Here is a 19,391-nt window from a genome sequence, read left to right as displayed (position 1 = left end):
TTTTCTCCTCTGGCAGCTGTTCCCTCCTCTTCCCACATTTCTTCTGCTGTTTGCTTTTCCTTTAACTCTCCTGCCAACAGCGTCGTCCTCTGCTGCTGCCACCGCCTCCTCCTTCCCCATCTTTGCAGATGCTCCTCCCCTGCCTATACGTCCGCTCCGGGTCCCCCTCCCACCCTTCTTATGCACACATCTTTAGTGTATTGATATATTCTGCTCATCGCCATCTTGCTTTCTGTGCCTCCCCCTCCCCTACCCCCCCCACTCTTTCCTCTCAGGAGCCAATGGGAAACGGGCTCTCTCTACGGCTACGCTCACGCCTTCCCTCATCCCCACCCCCTGCTGCTGCGAGGCTTGCGGTTACGTCAAACGTCTACGTCACTCTCCTTTGATCACACCCCCTCCCTCCCTTCCAGGAAGAACGAAACTACGTTTCCCAGGATGCTCCTTGATTTTTGACGTCACCGAGGGGAAAAATGTGCCCGAACCTGAAAGGGAGAATTGCGAGGCATCAAAGGCCAACAGCTCCTCAGCCTCCTCCTGTCTAAGGTGACCCGACACTAACTACACGGGCAGGGAGCACTCGCGCTTCTTCCCTTTTGGGAGGAGAATTAATTCACTGACATACCTTTGATAGAAAGCAATGCTAGCATTAGACTTACCTGGTTTAACCAGGGATGGGATTTCTCCGCCCGTAATTATTCCCGAAGAATATATCCCAGGCAAACTCAATGCTTCTACATCCAGTCAGGGGGTCCCGGTGCCCCCTCCCCGGAATGAAGGCAAATGGAAATGGAGATTGCTGCTGACACCTTTTGTCTTTGGCAAAGCAGGTTTTGCAGGCTTTTGCGTTGCTTTAAAATTCCTGATTCTTCAAAAGTATCAGCGTGGGTCCAAAGAAACGCGACTGTACTCTGAATACCTGCGTTCTTTCCCCTGTCTCTAGCCTTGACCACTGATACAGACCATTAAATAGTCCTCTGTAATTGAGAAGAGCCTAAACCTAAGGCACAACGCCTTTAAAAAAAAACCACAACCTGGCTTATCAAAAAGCGAGGGTGTGATTTGAATCGATAGTTGCTATAGTTACTATCTATATTGGGTTAAAAAAGAAAACCCAGCACAGCTCCTAACACATCGTCATACTCAGAAACCTGTCAAACAAACAAATCCCAAGGCAGGGCTATGTGGCGGGGAAGTTGTTTGAATTTCACGGGCTGAGTTCCCAAAAGGGAGGCAGCAATTTTATCCTCACCCAAATAGTGCTCCTAAATGCACTCCTTTAATTTGTCTTCCATCCTACCCTAAAACTGGATGGACTGATCCCCGCGGGTGGTGCAGTGTTCCTCAATGGGCGCAGCGATGCACTGCCTCACATAACATACACTATAGCATAATACACTCCCTTTAAACACACCCATGTCAGTCATAGCGACATACATTTTTACTAGCGAGACACCAACCGCAACGAACACTCATAGAAAAACACAAAGGTTTTGGTGTTGTTTTGGAAAAATTGTGTTGGATATATTCAAGTTCTGGCCTTTGGATCTTGCGAAGGAATTTTAAAAGATGGGATTTAAGTACCCAGCGTGGTAAATAATTAGTGTTCATTATTTACATACCGCTTGATTGTAGTAACAACTCTTAAAACCGTCATATGATGATGATGTTGAAGGGAATAAGTATCCAGCGTGGCAAATAATTTAGTGTTGCTTATTTATATACCGCTTGATTGTAACACTTCTAAAGTGTCAGATGATGATGATGATGAAGGTAATAGGCACCCAGCATGCCTAGTTAATTGTTGATGATGATGGTGATCTGGGATGGCAAAAAAGGAGGAAAACTCGGGGATATTTGTGGTGGTGGGAGTTACCTTCATCTCTAGCTCTTTTTGACGTATAAACAGTGAAAGCGGGAGGGGGGCATTGGGTGGGCAAGCTTCCTACCACAGAGCAGCGGTTGAGTAATCTTAGATCCACCAATTCTAATCCCCGCCCCCTTTCCTCTTATCATTGGTTCCCAAGCTGGTCACTCACCGGTGACCAGGCTGCGTGCCAATCTCGCACACCCCACCCCGCTGCTGAAACGCATGCGTCTGCGCTGCTCCTGGTAGTCCCTGGGTTTTTAAAAATTATTATTAGGGACGAAAAAAGCAATGCAAAGGAAGCGGGAGAAGAGAAGTTAAAGCAGAGAGATGAAAGGAAGCGGAGGGGGAGGCCTTGCAGGTAAAGCAAACGAGGGGGTGGGTGAGGAGGGAAACTTCGCTTTGCAATTTTGCCCTTTTCTATAGGCGGAGGCAAAGCGCAATCTTTCCAGTCTTACTGCGTTGGTTGGAGCTGGGAGAAGGAAGAGAAAGTCATTGGGCGCGGGAATCTGCCACTCAAAGGGAGGAACAGCGAAGGGACTTGCGGGGTCCGGTTTCCGTAGTAGCGACGGCGAGGCTTTGCTGAACCAGGCAGGATATCTGCCGTTTGCCAGGCAGCCCTTCCCTGTGGAGCTTTGCCATCTTCGCAAGAAGGGAGGGAACTGCGTTGGTTTCTTTCTCCACGAAGATGACTGAAATCAGCCTGAAGTGCTGCATGGGGGACTTATGGGGCTGTGCAGCGTCCAGGCAAAGCACGTAAAACCAGGCGAGGCCGGGGTGGTGGGTGGGGGTTATGAATCGTGCGAGCGTCGCCAACAAGACTGGAAGAAAAGCAACCGGATTTCTGCGTTTGTGTCCGATTCCATATTTGAAACCTTCTTTGCCTTTATGCGCATAGATGCCTCTCTTTTGTTTTTCACGGTAATACGTAACTTACTGGGTTTTTTTAATAATAAAACGTACGCAAAAACGTTACAGTTGTATGCGCAAAAATACTTCCTTTTGTTTTCTCTCCCTTCTCATCTTCTCGCCGCCCTTCTTTTAATTCCCTTTGAGCTAAAAATATTGCCCACAGGTAGCAACGATGACCGATTGGCTACATTCCCTCCTCTGTCACTGCTTGATTGGTCACTCAGTATCCAGGAGGAATACGTCAAAGTCGGGTTTTTTGGGAGGGGGATGGCGGCGAATAAGTTAATGGAGGTTACTGTGAAAGAAAATAACCGTGACTGGAGCGCAGCAAGCCATTGCCTCACTTACCTGCTTCAGCAACGTCAAAGGACGCACTTAACTGGGGGCACGTGGTGGAAGGAGGCAGAGAGAGCAAACAGCCCCCCCTCCAGGATAGCTGGCCTCAGAGTAATTCAAGAAAAATATATATTTAAAGCACAACTCTCCTAAAACGAGTGGTGCTCCTGTGAAAACTAGTGGTCACCCATATGTTTTTAAGAAAAGGGAGGGGGGATTGTAAAACTGCTTCCGTTGGAAGGGGTACATAGGCAAGCAAACATGTCCTAAGCATAAAAATGAGGCCAGCATTCTTAAATGGTTAAAATATTAGACAAGGCCGCCTAATCCAGCCAGGGAGCTCACAGGATTTGGCCAGCCACTATTGGGGAGTTTATATGGTGCTGTTGGTAGTGGTGGGGTGTGGGAAGCCATGCGTTCAAGGAAAGTGTAAGTGGGTTGTGGGGCACATGCCAGGTGATATGTGTGCACACACAATGTTTGCATGAAGGATCTCTATGTGCATGCATGCCAAATGTGTGGGTGGCAGGGAAGGGGCATGGCTGCTGGGTGTGGTAGTGATGAGACTAGCCTGCGTTGCCCCACAACCCACCTCGCACAATCCTTGAATACAGGGGGTGGGGTTGTTGGAACCTCCTTTTATCTCAGCCTAACCTCACAAGATTGTTGTGGTGATAAAATGGGGACAGGAAGGAGATGTATAGCTGTGAGTTCCTTTGGATAACCATATAATATATTGTACAACTTTTAAAAGTTTCCTTTTGTAAATTAAAAAAGCCAACGCTGGTGTTACATAGGAAGCTGTCTTATACTGGGTCAGACCACTGGTCCACCTGGCTCAGTAATTACCTTTGAATTCCTAAATAGCTTCAGCCCAAGCTACTTGAAAGACTGTCTGCTCCAAGGTGAATGTGTCACTTATAAAAGGCCTGCTGGATCAAGCTCATACAGTCCAGCATTCTGTTCTCACAATGGCTACCAGATGCCTGTGGGAAGCCCACAAGCAGGACCTTAGCACAACCTTGCTCTCCCTGCTTGTGATTTTCCAGCAACCAGTATTCAGAGAACATAGCCCTGTTGTGTCATCCATTTGCTTTCTGAGTTACAGTTGGTGGGGTGGCAATGCATGAAAGGGCTTTCTCTATAGCAGCACCCTGCACATTGAATTCCCTGCCTTAAGAAATTAGCTTATTTTTTCTCTTGTGCTCTGCCAGCCTTTGAAGCCTTTGACTCTGCTGTATCTTGCTTGCCTGCTTGCTTGCTTTTAGCTCTAGCCCCTGTGTTCTCTGATGATGCTTTTAGTCTTGTTTGTTGTTGGTAATTTGTTCTAATGTTGAATTCTTGTTTTTATTTTGTGCTTGTTTTTATATTTCGTAAGTTGCTTTGAGTGGCTCCTCTAGGAGGAGAAAATGGGAAATACATTTCTGAAATAAACATTGTTTGCACACAGACTGATAGTGACTGTTCAAGGTTTCAGCTCTTTCCTAGCCCTACCTAGAGATGCTGGGCACTGAATATGGGACCTTTTGCATGCAAGGCATGTGTTGTGTCCCTGAGCAGCATCAGGACTTCCTAAATACAAAACTTCAAGCTGAACTGCACATAGCAGAATTAGTAGGGCTGGTGGGTCACCAGGCATCCAGGTGCCTGCTACATAGCAGGGATGGAAACCTGTAGTTAGACTCCCAACTCCCATGTGCCCCAGCCAGCACAGCCAATGGGATGATGGGAGTTGAAGTCCAACAACATCTGGAGGGCCACAGGTTCCCTATCCTTGTTTTATACCATACGTTAAAGCAAAAAAGGTCCCTCTTCCCAAGATCTTAGGAACTAAAGTTTGACAGAAAAGAAAGAAGAAAATAAGCAGGGCTATCATCAATTATCTTAGTTGCTTAATCAAAGAAATTGTGCAGGGCAATTCTACTCAGATATGTCCCACTGTCTTCAATGACACTTATTCTCTATTAAGCAGAGTTAAGATTTGAGCCTTAATCAATTACATTTGTTTAAATTTGCATATGAATATAACGATTCTGGAAATTTCCCAATTTTTATACCACCCTATCTCCAAGGTGCTGAAGGCAGCATATAAGGTTCTTTCCTCTTCCACCATTTTGTTACATCAACACTTTGATGCAGATTAAGCGAACCAAAAGAGAATGACTGGTGCAGGGTCAGCCAATGAGCTACCCATGTAGGCCTTTTAAAATGTTAATTCCAACTATTTCTTGTCTAGTGGGCAATAAGTATGATATAACTGAACTTACTAGAGACAGCCTATGATCTGTCACTCGGATTTTCATATCTCTGAACTCCCATACTATGGAAATACGCAGCCACCTTATATCAAACCAGAGGATTGTAGTACTATAAATATTGGAGCTCTCAAGGACTCAGCCATGTCTATTTCCTCACTGGGGCTTGAACCTGTGACCTTCTGCATGCAAAACATTTTTTTTTTTGTCTTAAACACTGAGCCACAGCTCTTTTCTTGAAGTTTATTAGCTACCCTTTCCTACCTGGTTTCCCAGATATCTTTTGGTCTTTCAAAACACCTCACAGTCAGGAGCAATAGTGTACTGTGAACACCTTGACAATTGCTCCCATTGTATAAAGTGGGCTGAGCAATACATTTTGACCTCTTTATGGAAGAAAAGCCAATGTTGTATTACAGAAAAGGGAGAGTACTTTAAAAATAATAATAATGTAACACTGAACACCCAAAGGAAGTACATAAATTGTTAACTTCAAGTCAACTACTTTAATTTCACACATGCTATGATAACCACATTTTATCTGGTGATATTTCATCATTGTTATTCATCTATGTGATTAATCATGATAGCTATTCTTTTCAGTAATAATATATCAGCTGTGGTCCTTGGACAGTCTTTCTGGTGAACACAGGTGTCAATCATGTGGAGGGAAAATGGCAGTACATAACGTAGTCATCCAAGTTTAATTAATACCAGTACTTTTTCAAGCTTTCAGCATGCCTCTATGACTGTTGGACTACATGAAGTGTGTGCTTATGTTACCATCCATGATAATAATTACTAATACCACTAATGACAAACTGTGGCATATGGGAAAGACTTTTCATTTGTCAAGTTCTTAATATACTATGTTATCTCAGGAGTCCACACAAACCAGGTATTTTATAATAAAATATTAGTGACGTTTTTGGCAACAGAATGAAGGGACAATTTATCTAAAAGTAGCTGTGCCACTTCTTCATCCATCAGTAAAGACCTTTATAATCATCCTCTCCAATAAGTGATTACTAATTTTGGAAAATATATGGCTTTTATGGAGTTGTTAGGCTTACCTACAAGGGCAGAGTGCACCAGGATTATTTGTATGGTTGTTGTTTTTTGGAAGTGCCACAAAACAGCATAGCATTAAGTATTCTGCAGTTACAGTAGCTCATTCAGTTGGTGGAAAAAATAGTAACAAATAAGCACTGCTAGCTGTCGCTGGTGCTGTTTCTTTTCCACCAGTGCTACATGAATGCCTCTGGTGGTGTGAGTTGAATTGCCAGTGTGCTGCCAGTTGAAACCACCTGATTTAAGAAAGCAGCCCTATTCTAGCCTAAAAGGATACCAACTGTCAAAGCAGGAGAGGGCCTTCTCAGTGGTGGCTCCCAAATTTTGGAACTCCTTCCCTAGAGAAGTTAGACTGGCTCCCTCCTTGTCCTTCTGCTGGCAGGTCCTTCTTATTTCAACAGGCTTTGGGGAACTGACCACTTTTAAAGAAAGGGCTGGTGCCGTGCAGTTTTGATTGTAACTACCTGTGTGTTTTTAATAGATATTTTATAGTTATATATAGTTTTAATTCTATTCAATTGTTTTTAAATGATTGTTCCCCCTCCCAAATATTTTTGGCTGTTTCTATTTATCTATAAGCCGCCTTGAGTCCGTCATGGAAAAAGGCAGGGGATAAATCAATAAAACAACAATAATAACTGATAAGAGGTTTGTAAAAAAAAGTGTGCAGTGTGTAGAAAGTGAAAAGAGATCATTTTTCTTCCTCTCTCATAACAGAAGAATTTGGGGTCACTTGGTGAACCTGACTGGCAATAGACTTAGGATGGCAAATGGAAATTCATATTTGCACAACACATAATTAGCTGACAAAATCATCTGCCGCTAGATATTGTGAGGGTCACTGGCTTAAATGGCTTCAAACAGAGACTAGTGAAATGAATGGAGAACAGGCCGGTTAACAGCTAGTAGCTGAAAAGCTAAATGGAACCTGCAGGTTCAAGGGCAAACTTATGCCTCCAAATACCAATTATTACAGGAAAAGAGGGAAAATAGGAAGAGAAGGGTTGTTACTTACATGTCTTGCTTGTTGGTTTACTGGACTCATCTGGTTGTCCAATGCAGTCAATAGGATTCTGGCTTAGCTAGATCTTTGGTGTGATCCAGCAGAGCTCTTCCTGTGTTCATTCTGGAAAGGTTGAGAGATCAGTCATGGTGATGCTCATCACAGGCTTCAGGTGTTGAATTATTTCTTCCCTAGATATTAGCAAAACTTGAACCAACCTCATGCTTCATTCATATACATGGTTGTCAGCTCATGGTCCCAACGGAGCCACCCTGCTTTTAATAATTGCATGGTAGGGGAAGATCAGCACACATGTCATCTCTTATTACCATAGCCCCAGTAACCCTTGCAAAGTGTCAACATCCCTAATGATTTATTCTACTAAGTCATACAGGAGACGAAGGACTTATAGAAAGCAACAACGATAAGAGGAGAGAGGATCTGATTTCTCTTCCTGTGCTCAGACTATACAGCATTTCCCTCACCCTTCAGTAATAATACATAGGTGAAGATGTTAGCCCACTGATTTTTCCAAGGATGCATTTGGTCAATGCCAGCATTCCAAGGGTATATCCCACTTGGATCTACCTGCAATTACTTGAATTTCATAACAAGAGATCTAATCAGGAGGTTTGGGCTGGGTGTTCATCAGTATGCAGATGATACCCAGCTCTACCTCTCTTTCAAATTGGAACCAGTGAAGGCCGTGAAGGTCCTGTGCGAGTGCCTGGAGGCAGTTGGAGGATGGATGGCGGCTACTGGGTTGAGGTTAAATCCTGACAAGACAGAAGTACTGCTTTGGGGAGACGGGGCGGGCAGGTGTGGGGTACTCCCTGGTCCCAAATGGGGTAACTGTGCCCCTGAAGGAGCAGATGTGCAGCCTGGGAGTCAGTTTGGACTCACAGCTGTCCATGGAGGCACAGGTCAATTCTGTGTCCAGGGCAGCTGTCTACCAGCTCCATCTGGTACGCAGGCTGAGACCCTATCTGCCCACGGACTGTCTCACCAGAGTGGTGCATGCTCTAGTTATCTCCTGCTTGGACTACTGAAACATGCTCTATGTGAAGCTACCTTTGAAGGCGACCCAGAAAGTCCAACTAATCCAGAATGTGGCAGCTAGACTGGTGACTGGGAGCGGCGACAGACCACATAACACTGGTCTTGAAAGACCTACACGGGCTCCCAGTATGTTTCTGGGCACAATTGAAAGTGTTGGTGCTGACCTTTAAAGCCCTAAACGGCCTCAGTCCAGTATACCTGAAGGAGCATCTCCACCCCCATTGTTCAGCCCGGACACTGAGGTCCAGCTCCGAGGCCTTCTGGCAGTTCCCTCACTGTGAGAAGCAAAGTTACAGGGAACCAGGCAGAGGGCCTTCTCAGTAGTGGCGCCCGCCCTGTGGAATGCCCTCCATCAGATGTCAAAGAAATAAACAACTATATAACATTTAGAAGACATCTGAAGGCAGCCCTGTTAGGGAAGTTTTTGATGGCTGATGTTTTAATATATTTTTAAGCTGTTAAGGTTAAGCACGACTCAGTATGGATTCAACTCAATGGTGGCTTCTCCCAGTTCAATGGAAACTACCACAAAATACATAGGCTGAGGGTGGCGCTGTGGTCTAAACCCGTGAGCCTCTTGGGCTTGCTGATCAGAAGGTTGGAGGTTCAAATCCCTGCGATGGGGTGAGCTCCTGTTGCTTGGTCCCAGCTCCTGCCAACCTAGCAGTTCAAAAGCACACCAAAAGTGCAAGTAGATAAATAAGTACCGCTCCAACGGGAAGGTAAATGGCGTTTCCGTGTGCTGCTCTGGTTTCAGTGTTCCATTGCACCAGAAGCGGCTTAGTCATGCTGGCCACATGACCTGGAAAAACTGTTTGCAGACAAACACTGGCTCTCTCGACCTGTAAAGTGAGATGAGCGCCACAACCCCAGAGTCGTCTACGACTGTACTTAACTGTCGGGGGTCCTTTACCTTTACCACAAAATATATCTGCTTTAAAAAGGGTTGTAATGAAGTATAAAATCCCTTAGGCATGAGAACGGAAGTAGATATAACAAGCAAGCAATTAAGATGACAAAACCCTTTAAAAAAACCACCATTGTTAGACTTCAATGGATCTAACCTATTTCAGAACTGTCATGAAGGTGAAACAAAACCTGCCTGGAAATTTTAGGAACTTGAATTTTATGTGTTCACAAACTGCATTGTGTGATCATAAAATGCAGATAAATGGTCACAAAATGGAGATCAATGTCTCCTTAGTTCCTAGTGAAAAATAGAAAGCAGTTGCTGAAATGGCTCAGAAGTGTCTCTTTTTCAAAAGGAATTTCCGAGATTGTACAGTTTGTTACTGATTCACTCTTCACATGGTTGAATAAACACAGCAGAATGAATAAGTGTCTTCCACAGCCTGCAATAGCGCCTCAATTCCTACCAATACTTAAAGTTTATCTTATCTTACTGCATTGGATAATCAACCTGTCTATTGATTCGCGAGGGACTATAACTCAGTGACAGAATATACGCTTTGCATGCATAAAATCTTGTTTCATCCCTGGCATTTCTACTTAAAAGAATCAAACATCAGATGAGGGGAAATGCCCCTACCTTAGACCCCAGAATGCTGCTGTCAGTCAGAACAGACAACACTGGGCTAGATGGATAAATAAGCTGACCTGGAGTAAGAAAACTTCGTATGTGTAACCTGGATCTGCTCCTCAAAGCAGTTTAATCTAGCAACAGATATAGCCACACAATTTTAATAAAGGTGAGGCAAATGTTATCTGGCCACAGTTTCACTTTTAAAGAAATGAAAACTTGTTTTCATGATTGTCGCTACATTTTATTTATACTGCACCTGTACAATATATCTATTAAAAGACCATTTTAGGCCCACAGGATCAGTGACAACAAGATAGTGACAATAGAAAGCTGGAGGCTTAGCCTGAAGATAGGATTAAACAAAGCATGAAGAACAAGATGGAACACAAGGAGAAATCAAGGAAGGCGCAAGAGCATGACGGGCCTTAATGGTAAAAATGAGTTTATAGCAAGTATGGAAAAAGGAAAAAAAGGGGCCAGTAAAGCAAAATAAGAAAAGAAAAAAAGAGATAACACATGAGCAGAACAGCAGCCCAGACAAGCAGCAAAGCTGAAATAAGGGGAAGATGAAAAGTTGGGAACCAGCAGGCCTAATATTAACCCAATCAAGATGAGAAACAATCACTTGAACTAGAGTTGTAGTTATAGCAAAAGGCAGATATAGTTTCATTTTTGCAATGTTAAACAAGAAATAACAGCAGGTCTTTGCAACAGAATTAATGTGCGAAAGAAAAGATTACCCAGAATCGAATTAATACATTTTCAACTGCAAACAGTAGAATGAGTTGTAAAAGAAGTATGGTTAATAGCAAGTACAGCTAGGTTACTAGGAGAAGATTTTGCAGGAATATAATAAATATTGATCTTATTGTGTTTGACTTCAGATGATGTTTCGACCCCGCAAGATAGGATTGCAGTTAGTTAATTTAGTATTGCACTTATATCCCACCTTTTGTCCAAAGAGCTGAAGGTGGCATGCACACTTTAACTCTTTTATCCTCACAACAACCCTGTGAGGCAGGGTAGGCTGATAGGCAGCAAGTTGCCCCAAGCCACTTAGGGGGCTTCATGGCATTTATAAGGAAGAGCAAGAAGACAATGATTCTGGAGTATAAACTCCTAAATCGTTAAAACAAAAGGAGTGACTCAGCTGGGCAAGATGGGGAATATACAAGGTGGGGGGGGGGGGAGAAAATGTATGTATTTGTTATGGGTCAGTCATACTCAAGGTGGACTCCCTGACATCAGTAGTAGCTTATTTATTTATTTTATTTATTATTGAATTTATATACCTCCCTATAACCCGTAAGTCTCAGGGCTGTTCACAGGATAAAATCACAATATAAAATCACAAAATAAAAACAAAAACAACCCAATAACCCCGCAGAGGGAAAACAGAATTTAAACACACATGCACAATATTTGTAATAAACAAATAAAAATAAGCAGTCATCAGGTACCATCAAGGAGTAGATTAAATGATCAATTTAACTGTCTTTCAAATCAAAACATTTTAGCCATTGCTCCCCCCCCCCCCCAATTGTAATCAGTCCTAGAAGCTCTTTGATCCAAGTGGAGGCTTCCATGAAGGATATCAATTTTACATGGCATTGCATGAACAGGGCATCACCAGTGGAAAGTCCCTCCTCTGGTTGCCGTCTTAGATTAGTCTTGTGAAATACTAACAGACAACAGAAATGGAGAAGAGACAGGGTGAGTGGGAACCCACATGCCAATGTTACCTCTTCCTTTGGATTTTGTGTGGGACGTCCTGGCTATGCCTCAGTGCATGTGTTCCACAACAATGAAGCTGTTACTGGTAGATGGCTCCAACTTCATTATAATTCAGAAGCTGGCCGTCCATTCCCTGCCTTAGCCTTAACCATTCACAGTGCACTAAACAATTTCCTTCCCCCACTTTCAAACACCATCCTACTCTTATTTCTTTCTGGACACCATGACTTAATGGCTACTGCTTTTCCTCTGCAACATGGACACATAGGGCGGTTAGGAATAGCTATGTATCTTTCAGGATACAGGTAGCTAGCCGTGTTGGTCTGCCGTAGTCAAAACAAAATAAAAAATAAAAAAATCCTTCCAGTAGCACCTTAGAGACCAACTAAGTTTGTTATTGGTATGAGCTTTCGTGTGCATGCACATTTCTTCAGATACACTCTGCATGTACATGAAAGCTCATACCGATAACAAACTTAGTTGGTCTCTAAGGTGCTACTGGAAGGAATTTTTTTTAATTTTTTTTTATCTTTCAGGACTTTAGCATCTGGATAAGCATTTTCTTTAGTTAAGTATAAATTCAGATTCAGGGTCAACCTGTATGAAATCTTCAAGCTCATCTGCCTAAGGATAAGGAGCTCTCTTCATTTTTTTGTCATGGCAAACTTTTCAAGTCAAGCTAAACCTTCATTTTTTTCAGTTCCTTATTCCCTTTGTATTTGTTCCCTCACTTGCCCAGCAGTGGCTGGCACGGGCTTCTTAAGAGAAAACTGGGCAGTTCTACACAGTGTATAACTTTGCATTAAGAACTGGTTGGGAATAAATGATGTCTCTTTCTTACCTCAGATAATAATTACATGATTTTGGCTGACTCAATTCTCCCCACCCGCCCCTTTTTGGAGAGAGGGGTAAGAATCTGCTCCCACTGTATGACTATATTATCAGCTGCTCTTTCACCATATTACAGAAAGCTGAATACAGGACTGGATAAACATAATTTATCACTGACTCACCCTGTGATTAGGATAAATAGTGAAGCATTTTAAGCTGTCTTCAAAGTCTCCCCCTCCTCATGTTAGATGAAAGCTCTCTATTTATCTGTCTGTGCTCTAAACAAACACATCATGTACTTTCTTTTGCCACTGTCCCATTTCCTACAACTCAGAATTGGATGCTAAAAATCCACCTACTATCCAGCTAAATCCATCTAAGACATCTCTTTTCCTCTGCAGAATCTTGATCAATTTGCTGCTTAATCCCATATCTGTGGTTTCATCTCTTATCTTTGCTGGTAGAGTTCTATCCCCTGCAGTCTTTCCTTTATACCAATTCCAAGCTTATCGTCTTTCTTTGGCCTTCTAACCTTGCAACAAAAAACCCAAAAACCCAGGGCTGCAGTCCTATGCACACTCAGTTGGGACAGTAGTATACACCATATATTTAAAGCCCATGGCTTCCTCAAAGGACTCCTGCGACATATAGTTTGTTAAGGGTACTGCAAATTGTGAGGCGTAAACTACAGTTCTCAGGAATCTTTGGGGGAAGAAATAAGCTTTAAATGTATGTTGTGTAGGCAGACTCACCCAAACTCTCTCCTTCCTCGTTCCAGGATATATTTTTGTAACCTTCTAATTTTGCATTTGTGAAGCTTCTCATTTATAATGGCAGGTTTGATGAGGGTTTTCAATGCTCAAAAACATGAGAGAGAGAGAGAGAGAGAGAGAGAGAGAGAGAGAGAGAGAGAGAGAGAGAATGCTTTGCCATGTGAAACTCACATTTAGCTTGGAAACAGCCATGATTCTTATACAATTCAACCTCATTTATCCAAATGACTTGGGTAACATCCAAACCATCAGATCTTGAAGTAAAGCAAATACTGCTTACATGAATGGTATTGACATGGAGCAATGTAAAGGGACACAGCAAAAGTGGCTGAAAGGGAATTTCGAGAATCATGGAGGTTCTGCTGTTACCTTTTGCTTAGAGAAAGGAAAGGATATGCCAAATTTGCCAGCATCAACCTGTCTTTAAAATCCTATATGCTTTCCCTTAAGACATCCTGAATCCGCACATTTATTTATATATATATTCCACTTCCAATTTTGGAATTAAAAACAAGAGACCAAAGACAATAACATAACACCAGATGCTTAAAAAAACACAGTGAGAAAATATGAAGAGCCAAGGCCCAATTAAATGTGACATGTGAATGCCTTTGGCCCTAATGTGGCTGGTATAAAAACAAATGGCATGCAAAAAAGAAAAAGAAGATGAAAGTACATGAGGGAGGGCATAAACTGCATAAGGACCATGATGTGCGGAAAGGGACTTTAGCTTTTGCTTTTGTCACCATCCTCATTTGAATTGCCCTCCAACTGCAAATTGCAGGCATGGGGCACCTAAGTATGGCTGCAGCAGAGGAAAGGCTATGTTATGCCAGCCATTTTAAAAAGCTAAGGTAAATTGTGCTCTCTTCAGCAGAACATATACAAAAAAGCTAAGGTAAATAAACAGGTTTTTACCAATTGACATCGCTTGTAGGGTTAAAAGAAGTTTTGTAAGGAGTAATTTATAAATTATTGTGAAAAGAATTAAGAATAGATGTACTGGAAATTTGAGTTTATAGCAATAATTATAGTAACAAAATGCATAATTAGAAAGACTTTAGAAAACCATCAGTCGAGGTTGAAGGAAGTCTTAGGCTGTGATAGCCAAAAATTTCTAAATGATGTTTAAAAGGATGTTATGTTGGAAAATATGTGTAAAAAACAACAAAAAATTATTAAAAATAAAATAAAATAAGCAGGTTTTTACCTGGCAGCTAAAAGTTTGGTGCTGAGTAGGTTTCCCTGTGGAGAGCATGACAAAGGGATGTGAAAACAACAGGGTCGTCGTTTTGCTGCCTGAGGAAAAGGCCAAGATAGGGCTCTTACATTCCACATACAGAATCCAACTGAACTGGCAGCTGAATCTTACTTCAACTCTGGTGACAGGATATCAACTTCCACTGCATCTAGGAACATCCTAGTTTAGGGGCCCCAGAGCTTATGGCAGATGCTTCACTCTGCTTCATGGTCGGACCGGACCAAAATTTCCCTTTCCCAGCTACCTAGTAGTCTCTGACTGTAGTTGTAGTTGTTGGACAGGTTAATTGCTGTAATCCACCCTGCGATCTTATGGTCAAGAGGAGGTAATGACAATGAGGATGTTGTTAGAGGAGGAGGTCCGTCTTAGACACTTGGATCCCGTGCAATAGGTGGCTTTACTAGTTACTGAACATGGGCTGTGATGTTGTAAACAAACACAGCAGTGGGAATGCTTAATGTCAGAGACCTTGTGTGTTCCCTTCAGAAGAACATTGCAGTCTGAGGAAACATGAACCCTTGAAATACCTAATCAAGCTTTTGTATGATTCTTTGAATGAAATGAGCCAAACTGGCTACTCTCAAGTGTAATGAAAGAACAAGGTCTGTTTGTTCATCACACAAGCAGAGCTCACTTGGCTGAGAAAACCTTTGCCTTTCCTTTTGTGCTTGGAGAGTACTAAGGGGGCCTCTGACTTATTTTTCTTTTTGGCCTAGGCTTTAATTTGAACAATGTTAAGAATCATGGGTATGTGCCTAGAGGTTGGTTCAGCCAACCTTGATGAAATTAAAGATAAACAGCAAGGACACAGATCTCAGATTCTGCTGGCTGTAGCAATTAGGCATGCCAGCCCTCTGACCTTTTACCTCTCCCTGGAGGCACCTTGTGCTTTGAATGCAGCATAAGGAATGGGAGTGGAAGAATAACCATGACCTTAGCATAATGGAGGGAAGGGGCACCTGCAATCATTAACCAGGAAGCCCACAACCCAATGCACAGGCAGTCAACAGAGAGGTCAGATCTTGGTTGATGTGTATCTTAGAGCACAACCACAGCAGAAAACAGCCATGCTGTACTTGGCATTAATCTTGCCAAGTACATTTGTTGTTGGAAATGCATCACACCAAGGCATTTATCAGCCTGACACTATGGCTGTTTAAATGTGTACAGGGCTACAGTCTTTCCATACTTTACTCACTTGGGTGAGACAGGATCACTGCTACATTCCCTTTTGAAAGTGGAACACAAAAGATGCTTGCATATTGAAACTACATTTGCATGGCAATATGTTACATGAGGGGGACACCGGTGGCGCTGTGAGTTAAACCACAGAGCCTAGGACTTGGTGATCAGAAGGTCGGCGGTTCGAAACCCCGCGACGGGGTGAGCTCCCGTTGCTCAGTCCCTGCTCCTGCCAACCCAGCAGTTCGAAAGCACGTCAAAGTGCTAGTAGATAAATAGGTACCGCTCCGGCGGGAAGGTAAACGGCGTTTCCGTGCGCTGCTCTGGTTTGCCAGAAGCAGCTTAGTCATGCTGGCCACATGACCCGAAAGCTGTACGCCGGCTCCCTCGGCCAGTAAAGTGAGATGAGCGCAGCAACCCCAGAGTCGGCCACGACTGGACCTAATGGTCAGGGGTCCCTTTACCCTTTACCTATGTTACATGAGTGGAAGAGTGCAGTGACACAATACCAGAGCAGAGGGGTGGGTGTGTTATTTATTACGGTATAGTTTAACCTCACCCTTCCTCAGGGTGGTGTGTCTCCAACTTTTATTCTCACAAGACTGCTGCAAGGTGGGGCAGGCCGAGAGAGTCACAGTTTGTTTCATGGCTGAGGTGGAATTGAACCCAGATTTTCTCAGTCATGTAACTGAACACTACATCAAACAGTCCTCTCCAATGGGTGGAGCCGGAGGTGTGGCAAAAATGGAATCGTGTTCAGATGAAATCCTATGCCTGTTCAAAGGTAACCCCTGCCCTGTTCTAATGCTGTGTCAGCAAAGTAGGGATTGTAAATTCAAAAACTCCTGGTGGAGTCAGTAAAAAGCCCAAAACAACAGCACACTTTTCCTACCCCATATCATCAGAAGTTAGGATTCCTTCATGATCAAGGTTTCTCACCCAAGAGTTAATCATGGCACAGCAACAGGAGTATATAAAACCTTAGCCATGGAACACATGGAACCTCTTGCATGGATCACTCTACATCACCATGTCCTTGTGTTGACAGAATTATGAGGACACAGCTGGGAACTTGGTGAAGGACACATAGCGCAGCCAAAAAAAAAAAAAAAGGCTATGTATGCACACTATATCTTTAGAGCACATCCAAAGCATCTTCTTTCCCTCAAAGAATTCTGGGCCCTGAGATCTACCCCTCACAGTTACACTTCCCAGCAACTTTTTAACAAACTATAGTACCCAGAATTCTCTGAGGGAAAGTGTTTTGAGTGTGCTTTAAAGGTGTACACAGCAAACTCTTTTTAAAAAGGAGGAATATTATTACGTATTAGTATTTATTAAATTTATATACCACACTTCATCTGAGGATCACAGTTTACAGTATAAACCTCAGTACAGTATAAGCTTCAGGATTTTGGAAACAAGCACCTTCCAAACACCTCTGCACCTTTTATCAAACCACAGATATGTGAAATAAACGACTGTTTCTTAGCCTGGTTCCACACTGGGCATTTACTGTGGAATAGCCAGGCTTCATTCACTTACTTTTAGGGGAAATAAGAACAACATTGGGGACAAAACATCCAACTCTCATGTTTTCCCAGTTCAGCTTCTGGACCCCCCCCCCAAGTTCAGAAAATCTGACAAAACAAAACTCAGTGGAATAGCAGTGCAATTTTTTCAGGTATAGATGTCCTCTCGTACTGCTATTGCAGCTTGTTAAATTGCTCTAGCCATTTCCTGGGTTGTTCAGCTGGCCATTTCTCATGGGGTGGGGAGCATTTAATCCTTTCTCACATATAATGGCTAAAATGAAAATAACTCACCCTACTCCACCGTCACCTCTGATATTTCAAGCAAGGGAAAGGGAGCCTGCCACTTGACCACAGCATATTAGAAGCTTGGAAGCAAAGTTGCTATTCCATTTCCATCTTAAAGCAGATTAGCAATGATAAAGTGCTGCTAAATTGCCTTCATCTCGAAGTGCCCTTAACAATGCAATCCTAGCCATGTCTACTCAGAAGTAAGTCCAACTGAATTCAATGGAGCTTACTCCCACATAAGTGGGGTTAGGACTGCAGCCCTTACAGAACCCACAGAAGCAGCTGAGGCAGACATGAGCAAAACTGCAATGGGAAACTGAGGTTGTATGAATCCAAGCAAGGGGATAACCTCTGATTTTGCCTAGGGCAGTAACAGTCTCCGCCTGATTCCCACGGCTGTGTAACTTTTGTCAGTAGAAAGGTTTATTGAAAACATTAAGAGTTCTGGTATTCCTTCCTCTGAAAGAAACATATATTGTGAATCTTCTCCTTCATGGGAATGTGGGAGCAATAGACCTATGAAGGAAGATGTGTAGACCTTTGGCAATGTTCAGCACACACAGTCCAATCACTGCCCTGATACCACAGTTAGTGAGACTGAAATGCAGACGGACAGAGACAAGGGACTTCAAGAGAATCCCTTCCCAAGGCCTCTTATTTAACTAGAACATTGCTCAGCATCAGAATTTTCTCAGTCGGTTAAATGGCCTTGCCCTGGGCTGACCTTGGAATAAAGACAACATGTGAAATGCATGAGGCTTGAATGGAGGATCATTTTTGGTGGTGGAACCATGGCAAAGTACTGTCAGGTTTCTAAACGACTTTTAATTTGTCACACACATCAGGTACCTCAGAGGCAAATACCTGCCACTCCAGGCTGCTGCCTGTTTGTTAAAAGCTACTGGCGGGGATAATGAATTCCCAAAGAATAAATGACTAGCAATTAGAAGAGTAGGTCAGAAAGGGAATGATGACTCATATAAAGAACAAAACTCATCTCCGTATTTGATGACGTACAGCTCATGTAGACAGCTACATGCATCTCCATGGCACTTTGTAAAATGACTAGCTTTCACAGTATCGCTAGGGAATAGGAAACAAAGCAGATGCTTCAAATATATATATCTGGACCCAACATTTAAGAGTGAAAGCACACACATATATACCCAGGGTTGAGAAAAGGATGCCAGCCACTTCTGAAAATCAGGGCTCATGCAAAGTGGAAAACTAAAGCTGCTCAGCCTTCCATGAGTCACTGACAAAGCAGCAAGCATGGAGTTTGTTGCCACAAAATGTGACATTAGCCATGAAACTATAAAAAGAATTAAGTACCGTAGTTTTAATGTTTTTACTCCACAGATTAATCAGTCTGATTCACACAACAATGCCATTCACAAGTATAAACAGTGGAAGGGATGTTCAAGTATATGTGGGGTGGCTCACTATTTGTGGCCCAAGGGTTGCATAGAGAGTTTGCCACCCCTCCGAAGGCTGCATGCCAGAGATGGACATGGCGAATGCAGGCACACATACAGACAGCACATGCCCCATACAAGCAGCCAGGTGGGTGAGCAGACACACCCTGTGGTGTGTAGGGGAGATATAGGAAGGCAGCCAGCCAAAGATATGCTCTAGGACAGGCATGGCCAAACTTGGCCCGCCAGATGTTTTGGGACTACAGTTCCCATCACCCCTGACCACTGGTCCTGTTAGCTGGGGAGGATGGGAGTTGTAGTCCCAA

General features: G+C 43.1%; 2 protein-coding genes across 5 annotated transcripts in view; one reads left to right on the top strand and one right to left on the bottom strand.

Annotated features, from left to right (window-relative positions):
• LOC308470554 (ankyrin repeat domain-containing protein 40-like) overlaps window positions 1-7,567 on the bottom strand; it is an 82,102-nt gene extending 74,535 nt beyond the window's left edge. Inside the window, exon 1 of the mRNA XM_080993986.1 lies at window positions 7,457-7,567. Coding sequence (XP_080850112.1) covers window positions 7,457-7,458 — 2 coding nt within the window. The 5' untranslated portion in view covers window positions 7,459-7,567. The remainder of the gene's footprint in view (window positions 1-7,456) is intronic.
• LOC308470558 (uncharacterized protein) overlaps window positions 1-19,391 on the top strand; it is a 34,545-nt gene that overhangs the window by 3,756 nt on the left and 11,398 nt on the right. The window contains exons 2-3 of one of the 4 annotated variants that reach the window (XR_013982477.1): window positions 276-546; window positions 2,294-2,840. Coding sequence is in view for 1 of the 4 variants with exons in the window: in XM_080993989.1 (XP_080850115.1) it covers window positions 276-456 (181 nt within the window). In the remaining 3 variants the exon portion in view is untranslated. Of the gene's footprint in view, window positions 1-275; window positions 2,841-19,391 lie in introns of those variants that run through there. The other 3 variants (XR_013982478.1, XR_013982476.1, XM_080993989.1) reach the window with 3 other exon arrangements.

This window comes from Podarcis pityusensis, assembly GCF_964106645.2.
Source record: "Podarcis pityusensis genome assembly, chromosome: 2".
Classification (NCBI taxonomy): Eukaryota; Metazoa; Chordata; class Lepidosauria; order Squamata; family Lacertidae; genus Podarcis; species Podarcis pityusensis.
Note: the sequence above shows the minus strand (reverse complement) of the source record. Positions and strands in the feature narration are given on the sequence as shown.